Source organism: Arvicola amphibius, chromosome 12 (genome assembly GCF_903992535.2).
Source record: "Arvicola amphibius chromosome 12, mArvAmp1.2, whole genome shotgun sequence".
Taxonomy (NCBI): domain Eukaryota; kingdom Metazoa; phylum Chordata; class Mammalia; order Rodentia; family Cricetidae; genus Arvicola; species Arvicola amphibius.
The window spans coordinates 85878644-85896870 of NC_052058.2; the positions used below are offsets into that span (position 1 = coordinate 85878644).

The 18227-nt window shown below is 49.8% G+C and overlaps 1 protein-coding gene across 2 annotated transcripts; it reads right to left on the bottom strand.

Annotated features, from left to right (window-relative positions):
- Positions 1-1835: 1835 nt before the first annotated feature.
- LOC119827756 (chitinase-3-like protein 1) lies at positions 1836-8894 on the bottom strand. Of its 2 annotated transcripts, none has more exons than XM_038349615.1 (10): positions 8876-8894; positions 8314-8343; positions 7089-7290; positions 6658-6714; positions 5697-5847; positions 4513-4634; positions 3392-3515; positions 2706-2888; positions 2098-2214; positions 1836-1976 (listed from the first exon to the last, which is right to left on the bottom strand). In XM_038349615.1, the coding sequence occupies exons 1-10, from the start codon at positions 8892-8894 to the stop codon at positions 1836-1838; spliced, it is 1146 nt and encodes a 381-aa protein (XP_038205543.1). The 2 variants fall into 2 exon arrangements, with proteins under 2 accessions (XP_038205543.1, XP_038205542.1); XM_038349614.1 differs by lacking the exon at positions 8876-8894 and adding an exon at positions 8602-8650.
- Positions 8895-18227: the final 9333 nt, after the last annotated feature.

Genomic DNA, 18227 nt, shown 5'->3' on the forward strand with positions numbered 1-18227 from the left:
GGTGGAGCAGTATGGCTGCCTCTCAGCCCCAACTGTCCTTGTATGGTGTGTCTGCAGAGGGCCCGAGGAGCCTATGGGTCCAACTCTGCCTGGGCGTCCATGGCCTCTGGGAGGTGACTCAGTGTTGTGCTGGAGAGGGAGACCCGATCTCCACTTTGGCTTCTGACTCTGCAGCTATAAGCGAATGTGACTAACTCGGCAGGACCCTGAGTCAGCCTTGAGAACCTGTCCCAAACTGGGAGAGGGGGGGCCTCAGGAGACAGGGGAGCTCATAGCCCTGAGGTTCCAGAGACCTGTGTGGTAAGGTGAACCATGGGCAGGAGTTAGGGACTGCTTGGCCCACTAGCCAGCATGAAATGCCAGGTTTGCTCTACCCCTAAGACCCTGGCCCAGCACCTTGCCTTTAGCAGAACGGTAACCTTGGAAATAGTTCCATGTGCCCGGTTCCAGCTGGTTCAGATTTCAGGGCCACAGATTGGTGTTGTCTTCTCTACACCTCAATACCGAGAGTCACCAACATCAAGCCATCTAATGATTATCCCAGGTCAGATAATCCAAAAGTCAAAGAAACCACAGATGCAATCCCAGCAGGTTTAGAATACATCCTATCCAGGTTCCCTGGATAAAGTCACATCTGGGCTCCTGGCAGTTCTTGAGACCCTGGTCGGAGCATCCCCTCCTCACAAAGGCTTGTCTTCTGAGCCTATACTATTCCATCTTCCTCACCTGCTGTCTCAGGTCAGCTGGGGCAAGGAAGATCTGATCTCTTCAGGAGCCGAGACAGTAGTGTGAAGGAGGAGTGAGCCAAGGACTGAGCTGGGGACAAGAAGAGCACTGGACGGTTGACAGCCTCAGTCCAGCGGCTGGGTGGACTGCCTTTAAGGTAGTGAACTGTGGGGCACGTAGGAGTGGGAGACTAGAAGACCAACTCTTGAGAGTCCGGAGACACCCAGCCCTGAACAGTAGGAAGGGTGCGTGAAAGGGTTTGCTGGCCTTTACGTTCTGGGTTCCTGCGCTTCCTACCCATATTCTGTGGTTGTCTCTCACCACCTTTAGAGGATCAGAAGACACGTGCTAGGTAAAAGGTCTTCTGTCCAAAGCCCTGCAACAGTCTCTATCCACAAGGAACTTAGTTTGGAAGTCTGCAGGACAAGGGCTTTAGTATCTGGATTGCTGTCATCCATGTTTGGGGAAAGTCTAAATTTCCACCCCACCTGAGGATACCACCTCCCGTTGAGGCTCCTTAGGGCCCAGCACAGGGCATCAAGACCTCACTTCTGTCAGCTCTGATACCCAAGCCTCAGAGAAAGGAATCCAGAAAAGACAGGGGAGGTGGGTGCCATGGTCCTGTGTACCCATGGAGATGACCAAAATGGGAGAGACACACTGTTAACTCTTGTGCTTTATTGAGCAGCTGGGGAATTAAGAAAGGGAAGTGGGATAGAGATGTGATTATGTTCCTAACTGAAGGTTTCAAGTTGGGCTTTGCAGAGGGTATAATTAGTATGACCACTGTATCATGTAAGATGTTTGCCTGCTTGATGGTATAACGTGCCAAAATGGTGTCCTTTGGTCAGGAGCGCTGAAGGAAAGAGAGTTGGAGAAAGTCCTTTGTGCTGGGCTTAGCGTCTGAGAATTTCCATCCCTCATCCGAGATGTGCTGAACCTGGTCTCACACTGTGACTCTGACGACCCCACTGTCCTATGTTCCCGCTCTTCTGTTCACCCGGGCTGAGCCCAAACCTCAACACAGTGGCCCCTACAAGGGGCGGGACCTGAGGCTCAGTTGGGGGACTTGGCTGGAGGGTGTGGGGTGCCATCTGAGAAAGAGAGAGCTAAGCCTTAGCAAGTGCCTCCTTGATGGCGTTGGTGAGTGGGAAGCGTAGGTTCTGCCCACAGAAGGAGCCCCGGAAGTCATCCAAATCCAGTGCCCACACCATGGCTCCTGCCAGCTGCTTGCTCTTCAGGTACTGCACCTGGTGGAGGAGGTCCAGAGCAGGTAGGGTTGGTTCTTTGGGTGAGGCGTGGGGGAACTGTGCTCACCCAGGCTCAGCTCTCACCTTCGTTGTTCTGGGGTGTGGCATCTGGGAAACCTACCTTGTTTTTCACACTCTCCTGGTCGTCATACCCCACCCACTGGTTGCCCTTGGTAGCATAGGGAACCTGCTGGCCAAGGATTCTGTGCACGTCAGCTCCTTTGAGGAAAGCACAGATCTGTGTAGAGAACAGGGCAGGGGGTGGTGTGGGAGGCTGGTCAGGTCACTAGAAGTCATCCTTCAGTCTGTAGCCTCCCTCTCCTGAGGCTACGAGCTGCAGGCTTCATGCAAATTTATGAAAAACAGATGCAAATGCCCCAGAGTTCAGCTGCTATAGCCTGAGGGCTTTAGAGATCTGATCGCCACAGGACTGTGAGGAAAATGAGCTACTACCCGGGGCTGGCCCCAGACCACTTGGCGCTTCAGAGGCCTACACCCACAGAGACCATTGCTTTTCTTGGACTGGAATGAAGACCCCAGGTCTGAGGCCAGAGGAATATTGGTGCCTGCTGGAGGCTCTCAGGAATATGAAAGACTTAAGCTCTCCCGCTATCTCCTAGGGAATGCTACCGCAAACAAGCATGTTTTCTATTCCCAAAGGAAAAAGTGCGTGTGGTGAGGGAGGCCCCTCTTCCCTGAGCCAGCCCGTGAAGCAACATTGTTACCTACCTCATAGTAGGCGAGGACCCCTTCCTCCTTGGTGAACCGGCCTGGTAATCCTGGTCCTGAGATTGGAGCTCCTACCCCCATCTCAGAAGATGCCAGAGTGAAGCTCTTCCCAAAGGTGGGGATTCCCATCACTAGCTTGCTGGCTGGGGCTCCCAGCCTCAGCATGTACCCCACGGCATAGTCCTGGGGTGAGGCAGAGACACAGGAATGATTAGCTGGGCTGGGCGGTGTGCAGATAGGGCTGTGCAATTAATACTGTTGCCTTGACAGGTGGGGTGACAGTTACACGGAGCACCTGGGAATCCCCGTCCCTCTGGGAACTGATAATGCTGTTTTAAAAAAAAGATTTTTAAAGGTTTGTTCTTGAAAAGCTCCTTGCAGGCATAAGAAGGGATTATTAATGTGTGACAGGAACAGAAATTGGCTGACTGGCTCGGGGTGCACGCTGGGTAAACGACAGACTGAAGCTAGACTCCAGCCTCTAAGTCCCCAGCTCTTCTTTGTTCTGCCCCCTCTTGCCTTCATTCAGTCTACCCAACAGGGCTTTCCTCAGTTTCCCCATCTGTGAAATGACTTTCATAACCTATTTTGCAAGGAATGTACGGAAAGAGAGAAGGATGGCTGTACGCGCTCAGGCAGGGGGCAGGGCTTTGTGACTCCCTCCCACATGCCTTCCAGGAACCCACCACATTGCTGAATCTGTCCGAACTAGTGTCCCTTTGGCCTCGGAAGAGGGGGCTGTGATGTCCTGTGGTTTGGCGCCAGGCTCCATGGAAATCATAGGTCATGAGACTCATAAAATCCAGGTGTCTAAGGGAAACGAGTCAGAGGTGAGGTGGGAAATTAGAAATGTTCTTGACTTCACAGCCAAGGACCAGTAGGATGTGGGAAGCAAGCATCTGAGAAAAAGGGCATTGTCCCAAAGTCAGGAGCTCTGGAGACTGCCGTTCTGTCTACTAGCCCACTTCTCCGAAGCCACTCCCTGGTGCGGGCTCTGGTCCTGGTGGCGCCCTGAGGGTGAGAACATGCACGCGCACGCGTGGGAGCTGTTCTCTGCTGCAACTCAGCCTCCACTCCTAGCACGCTCGTCTTGGCAAATGCCAGCTGAAAGTGCAGTGGAAGGAGCGGTATCAAAGGCTGGCTCAGCCTACATTCACTCACGGGTAGGGAGTGCTCAATAACCCTACCAAGAAGGGACTGTAGGCAGAAGGCATCAGTGTGAGCTTTGGAGATTCGGAACAAATGGGTGCACCCCCTCTTTCCCATTGGACATTTGAAACAGCGGACTAACTATATCCCTAAGGTTCTAAAGAAGATCGAAGATCCTTGCTCCTTTCTGCTGGGTTTCCCGTGACTTGCCTGAGCCTTTGGGAGAGTTGACTGTTGGCAGTTCAAACTCCTGTGTAAGGAGAAAGATCTGGGTGATAGGAAAGGGAGCTGACTCCCTCTGCGTTCTGACACACAATGTTCTCTTGCTGTCGGTTGCCCCTCCTGGATCTAGCGCTCTGCTGGGCTCAGCACGGAGAGAGCACCCTGGAGTGTCAGGTACACGCTACAATTCACTACCACTTTCAAAATTCACCATAGCTATGCTCTCAATTGGCTAACAACATTCCAAGTGGAAAAGGAAGTATAGGGCTCATTGTGGCCCACTTAACAATTGGGAAACTGAGTCATGGAGAGGGGAGGGACTTGCCAACGTATGTGCATCACTTTGAACTCCTGAGTCTCATGGGATGCTAGGGCAGGGTGGGGAAAAGTGTTGCGCGCAGAGGCTTCCGAGGCGCTGCCAGGGCAGGAGACTCACTGGGATATCTGGGCGATGTCATAGCCACTGTCAAGGGCCACCTTCCCTGCTGACATAGCTGCGCTGAGCAGGAGTTTCTCTGTCCCTGGTTGGACTTCTTTTGTGAATTCGGCCTTCAGTTCCTGGGTGGGAGGCAAGCAGGGAAGCTAAAGGGAGCAGGCACATGAGAGAGGCTGATGTGGGGAGACCAAGGCCCCGGGTGGGTGTCTTGCTGTCCTCCCCCACAGCTGTGCTCACTGACCCGCCTGGTGTTCAGGCAGAGTGAGGAGTCTGCCCCAGTCCCATCTTCAGGACACCCGTGCTTTTGCTAGAATATGATTGGAGGGCTGGGGACATAGCTTTGTCTGTAAGGTATGAGGTCCTGAGTTTGACTCCCAGAACCCACGTGAAGAGTAAAAAGCTAGGCATAGCGTGCGTGCCTGTAACCCCAGCACCAGGGAAAGAGAGGCAGGCCGGTCCCCGGGGTTCGCTGGTCAGCCAGCGTACTCTATTTGTAAGTTCCAGGCCAATGAGAACCCTTATTTCAAAAGAATAAAATAGGGTGGAGAGTGCTTGAGAATGACACCTGAGTTGACCTCCACATATGCTTTGCATATATGTGTATGCACCCCTGAACATGCATGTTTACCTCCCTACACACACACACACACACACTCAAACTTGCATATATGTATGTATGTATATATATATATATATATATATATATATATATATGCACAAAACCTATGCACACCTGTCCTGGGGACACCATATTGTGGGTGATGACTTTGGAAGATAAGAGTCTCTCAGTCTGCATTCTGTTTTACACGAAGTTACAAGGTCACAGGGATCCACCCTGGTACTGCAGGCGGTTTGTTGACAGCTTTTCTCTGCCTCTGAAAACTGTAGGGACTCGACCCTCAGATTGACCCGCGTGCACAGTGCTTGTTGGTTAGCTGGTGGCATCAGTTTGGGACTGGACATTAGACAATGGACACCTCACTTAGTGGGCAGTAGGTCATGTAGAGTGGGCACCCTGCTCAGCCACTGGTTTTGGCCTTTTAGGACTCTGCCCTCACCACCCACAGTGGTTCTAACATGTCTTCCTTGCTGAAGCCCTTCTGCACATCCCCGGGAGGTTCGTCTGTGAAGAGAACGTCACTACATGCTGGTGCTCCCCTACACCTCTGCCCTTTGCCAAGCACCTTGATGAGGGTGGTGAGATGCTGCTTGTCTTTTGGACCAGGGTAGAGCCAGGCAAGATCCAGCCCATCAAAACCATGGGCCCGCAGGAATGGGGCAACCGACTTGACGAAGGTCCTGCGTCTCTGAGAGTTGGAGGCAATCCTGGAAAATCTAGAACAAAACCACCACAGAATGAGCTTGGCACTCATATGCCAGGTACCCTGTCCATACACTGGGATTTCCAGAACTTGGGATCAGGGGCCTGAACTGCCAGATCTAGGAGAACATTCTGGGGACAGCACCAGACTGGGAACTTAGAAGGATGTGTGCTTAGGGGCCAGACTGGCCTGCCATTTTGAGCAGGTTGCAACCTTAGTCACGCATGCCTATCTGTAAAATGGGGTAACTGTAACACCCAATGCTGTGGTTGGCATAGCAGCAGGGAAGCGTCCTGGTGGCCTTCTAGCCCCCTCGCTGCCCTGGCTCTGCTCTGATGACTCCACGGCCCCTTTAACAGTCTCAACCCCCATTGCTTCATTCCCATCCCACCCAGCCTGCATGGCAGTAACTTGGAAGTTGTTTTCATGCCTAAGATATAGTAATAAGAGCTTTGCAAGAGCTAGGCACACTGGCACATGCCCACGATCCCAGCAATTGGGGATTGAGGCAAGAGAATTGTCCAAAGTTTGAGGCTAGCCTGGACTATGTAGTAAGTTTGAGGCAAACCTGGCAACTTATCAAAAAAATTGCAGAAAACAAATAAGCATTTTGTAATTTTTTTCTTTTTGCTAAGTCCCTCTCCCTCTCTGGCCCTGTTTTTTTTTTTTGTTGTTGTTGTTGTTTTGCTTTTTTGTTTTTTCTTTTCAAATACATATATGGCAACCACCACTGAGGCCTCGGCGCCCTGCTAGACTGGAGCAACTGTAACCCTCACCTTCGAGCCTTGACTCTACTCCATCCTGCCTCAGCAATGAGTCCTACCTTTGAGAGCCAAAGTTCCATCCTCCAACAGACAGGAGGGTCTTCAGGTTGGGGTTTCTGTGGGGCAGGATAGTGGGGAGAGAAGGGATGGAGAGAAGCTGTCATGGTGTCGCAGACCCTGTATCTGCAGCCCATAGAAGAGTTCTGGCTTGCAGGGGGCTGGGTTAGGTGCCTGCCTCTGACATTGGTGCTCTAGGCTCACACAGCGCTGTCGTGGGGTGAGAGGCCCCTTCCCTGAGCCTCGGTGCTGCTCCCTGTTGCCTTGTCACCGTCCCAGCATCGCCCACCCAGGGTACCCTCCCCCAGAAGCCAAGGCCCCCGGGCAATCTTTCCCCAGGAGGATCCTTGGGTCACATACCAAGATGTTCTGCTCTAGGACCAGCCGAGCTACCTGCCCCTCCTCCCCTCTCCTGGCCAGCTTGTGACCCCACCTGGTTTTAAGTGCGTTCAGCGTGCCATAGAGTGTCACGTCATTCCACTCCCATGTGTCAATCTCATTGTTGCTGATGTTGGCAAAGCTGTAGATGATGTGGGTGCATAGGGAGTGGTCAATGGCATCTGGGAAGCAGCTTCCATCGCCTTCCCGGTACTGGGACCAGCTGGTGTAGTAGCAGACCAGCTTGTACGCAGAGCCTGGAGGAGAAATCTGGGGTGGGACTGAGCACCGATGTGGTGTGGAGTTGTGGGCTGGGAGTGGGGACAGAGTGTTGAGCAAAATGAAAAATCTTTAAAGGAAAGGAGCGGGGCCAGCCTCCCCTGCCTGATGCGTGGGAATGGTGTGACTCAGTCCAAGGACTGAGGACTTCCTGGAGGCAGTGGCTTTCAAAAGAGACAGATGCCTGACTGTGCCATCCAGGGTCAAAAGATGCCCTGCCTGCAGCCCAACCTGTCAAGTTGGGAGCGTAGGCCCCAGTTCCTTGCATCTATCCCAGCCCCCAGGCCTGGTCTGGACTCCAAATCCCAGCAGGCCAGGGTATTTAAATGAGCCCCCAAAAGAGGAACACGTGGTCCCTTTTTCTTCCTCCCAGTGGTCGCGTTCCAGCAGCTTCCCGGTTCCCCGAGAGCACAGAACTCCCATTAAACCTGGATATTTCTTAATTTGGCTTGTTTTGATTTGGCTTGATTGGGAATTTTGCGTCGGCAGGGAGCTCATGTTAGGAAATATTCCTAACACAACCCTACAGTGGGGTCTTTGATTAAAGAGTGACTTTGTGGATCTCTTCTCTGTCTCTAGGTGGGAGTGACCCTACCTGATAACATGACCAGAATGGCAGTCCCCAAACTAGGCCTCATTATCACAGGGGCTGGGACGTTCTTCCTTCGTTCTAATTCGAATTCCTCTTACTCTAGATGAAATCCCTTTTAGCCACTTAGTCATGGAAGAAAACAGTGGGCCTCACTCATCCCTGTGGCTCCTGATGGCTGTTCCCTTAGGGCAGTTTGAAGCAGTCTTCACAGAATCTGAGTCTTTTTAAGTTTGTTGTTTTGAAAAAAAAAGTTCAAATAAATGGAAGAGTGGAGACAAAAACATACATATACGTATACCATCATCCTATTCAACAAGTATTCCCAAGCCCGTGAGCTGCAGAAGAAACCTGGAGGAGTATTCTTTTGTGCTAAGACCTCCTCCGGGAGGGGTTGGGGGAGGGTACTCACAGCACTGGAGCAACGTCAGGACCACAAAGCCTGTGGGGAAATCCAGGGTCAGATCTGGTGGTGGGGGAGGGGCGACTGCTCTTCTTCCTGCCCCCTCCCCAGGCAAGAGGATGCTTTACCACCAGGTGCCCTTCTCTTTTCCTTCTTCCCTTTCAAATTTTACTCTCTCTGTCTGCCTCCCGCCACCCGCCTTCAGCGGGTAGAAGGTTGGGCCCCCTGTGCAGGAGCTGAGCAGTCTGACCCCTTTGGATTGAAAATCTCCAGTCCCACCTGACCCAGCCCAGAGACCTGTCAGCGCCACCCTCACACCCATCCTGGCTTCAGCAGAGCTGGGCATGGTGGCCTCTCCTGGTACCCAGCTTTCTAGACAGGGTCTCTTCCCCAGGCTTCACACTTCCTTCTTATACCCATCCCACTCCACTCCCCCACACCCCCAAACAATCCTCCTTACAGGAACTGAGCTGTGCGTAAACCCAATTGCTGGCCAGTGGAGGCGGAGAGCCACTAGAGGAGATTGGGAAACCCTGGAGTTTTGAAAGCCTTGGGCCAGGTCTTGCCATACCTGCCAGCTGAAGGGCCATGTGGGTGATGATCGAGGGCCTCCTTGGGCGTGACAGTCACATCTCCAAAGCCTTCCTGCCATTTCGTCTCTCCCTGCCACTTGCTTCTTGCCAGTATTCCCCAACTTTTCCTGGCGGCTCTTGTCTGTGGTTCCGGTCTTCCATCCAGGCCCTCCATCGGGCTGAAGCAGGCACAGTTGGGTTATGTAAGTCATGGCACCCAAACAAGGCCACCATTATATTGCCTGGCCTCCCCTCAGATTTTTCTCTGTTTCCTGGCTGTTTGCATACTTGGCTGGAGTCTAGGTGAGGACCAGAGAACCTTAGGGACTGGGGAAGGGTCCCAATTCCCCTCCCCCCTTAGCAATTGCTGATTATTGAATATAAGAAAATGGGACAGGAGAGAGAAATTCCCGAGAAGGTCCCGAGCCCTAAGGCTGCCTCCCCCTCTTTTGGATGCAGTGCAGAAGAGCGAGAGAAGCTCCCGTGTAAGCCCAAGACTGTGGTGAAGAGATGCAGGGCAAACATGGGGCAATAATGGCCAGTGGTGGAGTAGATTCTCCTGGGAGCAGCGGCAGCAGGCTCTCAGATGAATATCGCCTCTCCTCTCAGTGATGCTTTTGAAACCCAAACCCAATGAGGCACCCCCACCTCTAAATGCTACAGTGGCTCCGCGGGGCTCTTAGCAGCTTAGGTGCAGGAAGAAAAGCTTAGGTGTTCTGCTCTGCCCAGCCCTGGCCTCCACCCTCAGCACTCACAAGAGGCATTTCATTTTCCAAGGTTGTTTTCCCAAGACAAGCATCAAGATGTAGCTCAGGCTGGACACAAGCGTACCAACCATGTTAGTGCCGGGGTTGCTGGTGTATCCTGCCATGTTTACCTAAACAACAGCAGCAACAACAAACAAACAAACAAAGGAAAACCCCTCACAAAACCCAAAAGACCTAATGGCTGCAACAACAACAAAAACAGACAAAGATGCTTCTCAGGCAACTCTGAGCTGTTTAAGAGCACCTTTTTTTCTCCTTGAGATGGGGACAAAGATCCAGAATAATTCCATTCTTTACAGACCATATATAATGTACAATTAGTAGACAGTGAGTGAAAAAGTCAGAACTCAGGGCCAGGATGGATTAGAGAGAGGGCTTCTCATTCACGTCCTCTGGTGTCTATAGTTCCACTACGTAGTGGTGATGCCCACGGTCAGCTCTCTCAGATCCTCACACTCTGCCTGCATAGAAACCCTTGGTAGGCAAGCGGTTCTTCCAGTGCTGGCCTTGAGCGGCCTTGGGTGCTCCTCAGCATCAGATACCAGAGAAGCCACGGTGTCAGCAATCAGGAAAAGCCACAGGTGGGACCTTCTAAACACCACAGCTCTCCTCAGGACTCCAGGACAGGGGCTCTCAGCTCTCCAGGTGTTACAGCTCTTAAGCATGGGTTCCTCAGACTCGACAGCAGCAGCCAGCATCACACCTTCCTGGCAGACCTGGGCATCAAGATTCCTTCGCTGTTGGCAGCAGGTCGTGTTTCACATCCTGGCCGTGGCTATGAGAGCCGTGGCTCTACAGGCTTGCCCGCTCTTTGGAACTCTTCCAGGGACCAGGGCTTGCAGTGTCTTTCCTCTGGTTCTCCACAGCTTCAGCCTCCCAGCTCCCCATCTCTTCATTCCTACCACCCCGCTTTGCTGCGCCGCTCGCTGTCTCTCTCAGGCCACTTGCTGCTCAGCCCCACCTCGTCTTCTGCTAAGCAGCTGGTTGCTGGGCTTGCCTGCTGCTGCTGTCCCCTGGCTGCCCCATTTCTGCTGCTCTGAATGTCTTTGCTGCTTTTTTCTTGTGCCTCCAGCTCAGCCCAGACCACTAAGGGTAGATAAGAAAAGAACACTCAAGGGAAGCCTTTGTTGGGCCTAAAGTTGCAGCAGAGAGAGACAGCACACAAGATGTCTCCTGGCCTGCTCCTGAACAGCCACGTATAGGCAGGGACCTATGTTTGGACCAATCACAGCACACCTCACAGGCAATGGGAGTTTAAGGTTTCACGAAAAAATAATCCTTCAGCTAGGCCAGGAGGGGAAGTGTTCCTTTGTTGATGAGGTGGAGATGGCTGTTGGGTCATCTAAAGGCAAAAATGTCTGATACAAATTGTTTGAAACAGCTCTGACTGACATTGGGCCTCCAGGAGTCAAAACAGTTAACTGCAAACACTGTGAACTCTTATGAAGGTGTCCGCGAAGGCTTCAGAATGGCCGGGGCCAGCATAAGGGTAGACTAGCTTTCTTATTTGTTTATATAGGATTTCACTGTCTGGCCCTGGCTGACCTGGTACTTACTACGTGGACCAGGAAGGCCTTGAACTCACAGAGATCCTCCCGCCTTTGTCTCGGAAGAGCTGGGATTAAAGGCAGGTATTACCACACCCCTCCTTTCTGTCTGGCTTTTAGCCTGGCAGTCTTTTTGCTCAAGGCAGACAGGACAGCAAGGAGAAAGCCAACAGCTGCTAATTAGGGAGTCGAATGTCCAGGCCCCTAATATCTTTGTTTCTTTACAGGAGAATTAGCATTAGGTGGAGTACTTGCAATAAGGAATTAATTGCTAACACAAAAGGTGGCCTTAAGATTATTAAAGGTGCTTTAACAGTGCTTATCCTTTGCCCAGCACCCCAGGGAAAGGTAGCCCCCACCATCTATCTGTCTTAGATGTTATCCAGGACAGATTCTTAGCCTTCCCTTGAGGACCCTCTCCATGCCCCCCAATCCCACCCCAAAACTTCTAGCCCTATGCTGTAAAATAATCACGCAAGAAGGCTGATCCTGAATTAGACCCTGAGTGGCAAAGCTCACCAAAGGTTTATTTAAGGTGACAGGCTTCTTTTGAAACAAAGGTTTCTTTAAGGTTTGTTTTTTTTTTTTTTTTAAATCTAAGATGATTGACAACAATGGTAGCCCCTGAGATGTGTCTCCTGTTTGAGGCACTGTGAGGAAGACTCCCTTGCATTTCTGATGAGGCTAGTACAGAATGTGACACAGGATATGAAGACAATGCTGTCTGGCTTCATCGTTCCCTTTGTTAGAAGCTCTCTCGTGGGATCGGATTGCTGTAAGTCTTCTGGTCCTGTGAGCCCTTAAGCTCAGTTTATTAACTCCATATATCCTATGTGAAGGTGACATTGTCAGTAGCACTCACTCACTAAGGGGCCCACGGCTTGCCACCCCGTCTCATCTCACAAGATGCTCCAGTCAGTAAACTACGCCCAGCTTCCTCCTTCAGGGCTTTGTGCGTATCTCCTCCCCACCACAGGGCCATTGCATATGCCTCATAGAATAACCGTGGAAGGCTGGAGACTTTCTGATGTGCTCAGCAACCACGGTCCCTTGGGCTCTATGCAGGGTTGTGCTAGCTTCCTTTTTATTGCTATAACAAAACTGTGACTGAAGCAATTTAGAGGAGGAAGCAATTTCAGCTTCCACCACTGAGGGAGGTGGGACAGGAATTCTAGCAGGGACCAGACGCACAGTGGTAACGATGGAGGAATGCTGACTGTTGGCTCACTGGCCTGTGCTTGCTGGCTCTTGGACTATAGACCAGAACCATCTTCCCAGAACTGGTGCTGCCCACAGAGGGCCAGGCCTGCCCGGATCAATTAACAGTTGCGATAATCCCCTACAGTCACACCCACAGGCCAATCTGATCTGGGGAAACCCTCGATGAGACTCTCTTCTCAGGTAGGCTGTGTCAAGTTGGCGTTTAAAACTAATTAGGACAAAGAAAAAGTGCTTTTTATTGTCTATGAATAGCAAGCAGCATGAACTTGATGTTTGGGCGACTTCTGCTGGGATCCCAAGCCTGATGCGGCAGCAGCCTGAGGGATGGATGCTGTGTACGCAATGGATTGCATCACAGCAGAAGGAACCTTCATTTAAGGAACTTGGATCTTTTAGCAAGAGCCCAGAGGGAGACATTTTCCTTTTGAAACACACAGCAAACGTGCCGTGTGCTATAGCAGCATCAGTGAAAGGATGCCGGAAACTACTGTTGAGAACACGCGCACAGAGCAAAGTGCACCGGAAATGCTGCCCGATACTGCCTGCCCATCTTTGGCCAGATTATCCTCCGCACCCTTCTCACTGCTGTGCGTTCCTTGTCTCCAGGAAAGGCAGAGTTTGAGGGAGGATGGAGTTCACTCTGTGTCACTCTCCCCAACCCCCGATGTGGGCTATAACTGCAAGGCGCGTGTGTGAGATGTTATGGACGCCCAAGTCCTGAGCTGGACTGTGAATCAATGAGCACAAGGCCATGGCCGCTCATCCTCTGTGTACCCCCCTGGTGCTGATGCCCAGTGACGGCTTAGTGAAGCTTGGGTAGAAGGGCAAGAGCAGCAAATGTGTGATCCCAAAAGGACACAGCACTCCAAACGCTATTTTAAGTTTGGAACCCAGTGTTCTCCAATTTTCATGCCGCTCATCGGTCTGGACACCTGTGGACGGCTAACTCAGGTGGGACCACAAAACCTGCGCTCGACTTATTTCCCCATCAAAGCCTCCCTGGCCTCCCATGTCAATCACTGGCTCATCCAATCAGTGCTTACACGGAAATCAGTGCTGGACTGCTGGCTGTGTTGCGGTTGGTGGTAGAGTCAGGAAAGTGAACGGGAGCAGTCAGTGTTCTTGTGAAGCAGAGTCCAGCAAAAGTGATGGACAGCAAAGGAAGAAAACAAATCGCTTGCATTGCAGTTGTGGCAGCTTGAATGAGACAGTCCTCCCTCCGCAGGGAGGGAATGGTGGTCAAGGTTCCTGAGCAAACGGCATGAACATTGAAGAGTGAAGGGACTAGGCAAAGGTATTGTCCTGACAGGAGGAAAAAAACCTACGGGCAAGTCTAGAATAGTCTAGGCCGTTGATCACAGCTTCTCAGGAGCTCAAGGCTAGCCTGGGATTAAGCCACAAGTTCAAACCCAGCCTGAATAACTTTTGAAAGCCTGTATCAAAATAAGAAGTTTTAAAGGACTGTGGATATAGCTTTGAAGTAGTCACGTGTCCAGCACACAGTAGGCCAAATGAGAAGGAGGGAAAGGAGGAGGGGCAATGGGTGGTAGAGGAAATGGCAGAAACCTAGGCAGGAGCAGGCTGTTAAGAGAGATTAAGACATGGAGCACATAGGGCAGGGCTGGAGGCAGGCGTGAGAAAAGGCGTGAGGGTAGACATGGCCATCTCTCAAAGGACAAGTTCCTGTAAACCCTGGGTGGCCGGTCAGGGATAATTGCTTGGATCCTTCTTGCCTGGGACGGTCATGGTGAATGGCTGAGGAGGGAGGGAGTCGTTTTTCTCACAGGCAGGCCTTGTCCTTCAGGCGAGCCTCTTCGGGCAGGAGTGGAATCTGATCCTGGCTGGGGAACAGTACACACGGGTATGCATGGCCAAAGGCTCCGGCAGAAACACAGCACCAAGGAAACAATTACTTATAAAAATAATAATAAAAAGGGCTCAAACTCCAGAAAGACTGAGTGGTTAACTGCAAAGCCAGGCAGAGGAAGGGAAGGGGTCCCTATTCTCTCCCTGCTGGACCAGAGTGCTCTCAAAGGCTCTGCACAGTGAAGTGTGGCTTCACTTGGCAGCCTAGGGAAAACAGGGTAAAGTTGGTTTGGCCAGAAAGGCACATTTAAGGGAAATAGTGAAAGCTTAATATTTGGGGGTTGGAAGCATCAGCTTTGGGGTTATTTAGGGTTTTTCCTCGGCTGAGATTCTCTCTGCCCACCCACAGTGGTATTTACTGAATGAAGGGGGTTTTTCCTTCTCTGGGGTTTCTGTTTGCCCCTGAGGTATGACCTGGGTTCTATAAATTCTTCACAGTTTTCTGATTCAGAATCATTCAGCTAATATTGTTTATTGGGTTCTAATGTATCTCCATTGGCATAAGGGAACTGTGTGTGGACAGAAACTTTCTAGAGTACTAGGAAAGCCAGAACCCAGCGCTGAAGCTTTTCAGCGAGCAAGCGTTTTCCTGAGGCGCTGTTGTGCCCTGGAGCTTTGAATTGCCTTCGTGGGCAAAGTAATTATGAGGCATCTTTATCGGCAAATTTTCTCTAAGATCCACATATTTGTTAATATTCTTGGCCTGCTGGGAAATGAAATTATTTATAACCTGTAAATCTGGGAATTTCTAAGTCATAAAGACAATGGAGCGTTTTTCTAGAAACCCTCCTGGGCGTCATTTCCACAGTCAAGTGTAGCCTTCTTCCCTCTTCCTCCCTCTCCTTTTCTCTTCCCCTTCTGCAGCGCTGGGGTTGTGCTACTGAACTACCTGCTGACCCACACCAGCCTTTTTCAGTGAGAGTTCATTCTACAGCCAACCTCCTTTATTGACCAAACTTTAGCCACATTTCTGAACCTTTTTGGAGGCCCCATTTGTTTCTGTAGATGGCAGTGCAGAATCTAGTTGTAGTTAGTGAAGCAAAGAGCTGTGGGGTTAGAAAGAATTCCGCCTTCCACGCCTGATCACTCTTGAGAGCTGATTTCTTTCCTGATCCTGCAGCCTTACCCAGATGGTGTCTGGTCACCCTGTTGGTCTAGAGCCCATCCCCCACCCCCTATTTCTTCTTAGTAATTTTCCATCCACGGAATCCTGCCCTGTCTGCTACGGTGATGATTCATCTTCATTGTCAATTGGATTGACTTTGGAATCCCCCGGGAGGCACACCTCTGGGCGTGTGTATGATCCAGTTCCCCCAGGACCTTGACTGAAGGGAGAAGACTCACTCTGAACATGGAAAGCACCATGGTATGAACTGGGATCCCAAACTACATAAAAAGGAGGGAAAAGAGTCTTAGCCGCCCTACCCTACTCTTACGTTCATTTGATCTAACAAGCGAAGTAGGGCTGGGTCTGGGTAAGCTGTGTGCTACCAACTATTTTTTTTTTTTTTTTGAAAGTGTGTGTGGGGGTTGAGTGCCAGCACTCCCTGCTCTCTGCTTCTCAGTCAGCCAAGACTGGGAGTCCTGCCCATCAGCATCTCTGCTGTGTCTTCACCACGTTGGCCAGCACCCTCCTAAACTCTGCACCAAAATAAAGTCCTTCTACCCTCAGCGGCTTTCTGCCAGGTGCATAGTCACACCAGTCCACAGAGCTGTCAGCTGCCACTTGCCCATATGATAGGGCACTGAGCCCAGTCTCTCTGACCGCAAGACCCTGTTGCCATGGTCCCTGTACCTGTAACGATGGTCCCAAATAAAGCCGGCTTTGCCGTGCTTTAACACATGCCATTAGATTGTTTTTTTCCTTAACACACTTTTAATTAAATGGAATTTTTGGCATAGTCAATATCCAATTACATTCCAGTAAGAAGTAATGTCAGACTCTTATTGAACTTATATAAATAACCTACATAACCATAAACATCAATTCCATTTAGACATCCATAATGATTAATTTGGTTACATTTTCCCCCTTGGATTTATAAGAATATTTGACCATAAAAAGTAAGCGAACTTCCAGAGGCTGGCTTACTTTTTGGTCATTGTTATTGTTTCACAGACAGAACCAATCAGTTAACGACATTTAATTTACAGAACTGTTCTTTTTCAATTGTCTTGATGACATATTATCTTAGACTCTATACTAATAGCACTTCAGAAGCTGAGGCAGGAGCATCCTGAGTGCAGGGAAGGTCTGAGGTTCATGGAGAGTTCAAGGACCATCTGGCTAAAAAAAAAAATGTATGTTAAGATTTTTCGCGAAATTATTGTTTCCTTTTGAAAATTTAAAGTCCAGTTGGGACAAAATGTAAAGATTGCTTCAGTGTGTTGCAAGTGAATACTGTTGAAAACAGAAGAAAAAAGATAAAATATTAATAATTTTTAGATAGACATGTCAGTCTTGTGAATAGATTACATTAAGTAAAATATATTATTTTAAAAGAAGAATGCTTCATCTCAATTTGTGTAGGCAAATAAATGAAGGAAAAAGTGGATTAAACAGGAAGGAATCCACTTGTATCAACTAAAATAAAATATTAAGCTGGGCATAGTGGCACACACTTTTAATCCCAGTGTTTGGGAGGCAGAGGCAGGCAGAGCTCTGGGAGTTCCAGGCCAACCTGGCCTGCAGAGTGAAACCCTATCTCAGACACAAATACCAATCATAATAAAGTCAGTTCAGTCATCATTTAGACCCTCTAGAGGCTCTGGTTGGTCATGTTTTTCAATCTGGCGGGTCCAGGGCCAGAATTTGGGGAGAAGCCTGTCTTCATAGGCACGTGACTGGTCCTGCAGGGTCAACACTCAAGACTCCAGGTATGATTTGGTTTTCCTGTTTTGTTCATTGACAAAGAGTTTCTTTATGTAGCTCTGCTCCAACTCAAAAGCACCATTCTCCTGCTTCATTCTCCTCAGTGATGGGATTACAAACAAATGCTCACTACCATGCCCAGCCAAGGTCGGGTCTTTATTGATGCTCTTTGGTCATCTCTTCCTGTCCTTAGTTTGTGGCTGGGACCTCTAGAGATGTAATGTAAAGGGGCTAGCATCATGAGTAGAGGAGAGAGATCCTCAGTGGGATTTACTATGCAGCCTGTGCACGTCGGAGTGACAGCAGCAGCAACCATCCCGGCCACAAAGTCAGAACCGGCTGTCAGTGTTTCTTAAACCTTGAGACAGATTTTATTTTTAAATAACAGTTAAAGATATTTATTTGGTGTGTGGGGGCATGAGGTATACCACAGAGTGCATGTCAGGGGGACAGAGGACAACTTGCAAAATTAGTTCTCACTTTCTTCTGCAAAGGCTCTGGGGATCAAACACAGGTTGTCAGCAAGCTTTAGCCCCTGAGCAGTCTCTCTGGTTCCCATATTTTAAACTAATTGAATTCTGTCAGTCTTTATATCTGAATGTCAGAATGTTTCATTTCAAAGAAAAATGTATGGCTATTTACAGTAGAATCGTTGAATTATTTAAATTAATACATTGTATTTATGAAAACTTAATAAAACCAATGCTTCTTCTTGACAAGTAGGAATAACTAAGATTGATCTCATAATTATGCTGCTGTAACCAATCATTTGACAAATACCAAGAATAACTATTTTTAAAGGTGTTTATTGATCTCTTATTTTACGCATATACCTTTTCCCTGCATGTATTATGTGTACCATGTATGTGCCTGGTGCCCACCGAGGCCAGACGAGGGCGCTGGATTCCCTGGAACTGGTTGTGAATCACCACATGGGTACTAGGAAGAGAACCTGGGTCCTCTGCAAGAGTATCAAATACGCTTAACCTCGGAGCCATTTCTCCAGACCCAGAATAATCATTTTTAATATTTCCTCTTTTGTAAGGTAGAAAACAATACCTTTATGCTACCCATGGTG

What these genes read in the sequence shown, in the direction of transcription:
- LOC119827756 (XM_038349614.1), bottom strand. Translation starts at nt 8,650, where the DNA reads ATGCCCAGCTCTGCTGAAGCCAGGATGGGTGTGAGGGTGGCGCTGACA. An exon ending in CGGACAGATTCAGCAATGTG is followed by an intron (nt 2,889 to 3,391) that starts GTGGGTTCCTGG and finishes GCCTCACCCCAG; the next exon opens with GACTATGCCGTGGGGTACAT. An exon ending in GGGTCCTCGCCTACTATGAG is followed by an intron (nt 2,215 to 2,705) that starts GTAGGTAACAAT and finishes TTCTCTACACAG; the next exon opens with ATCTGTGCTTTCCTCAAAGG.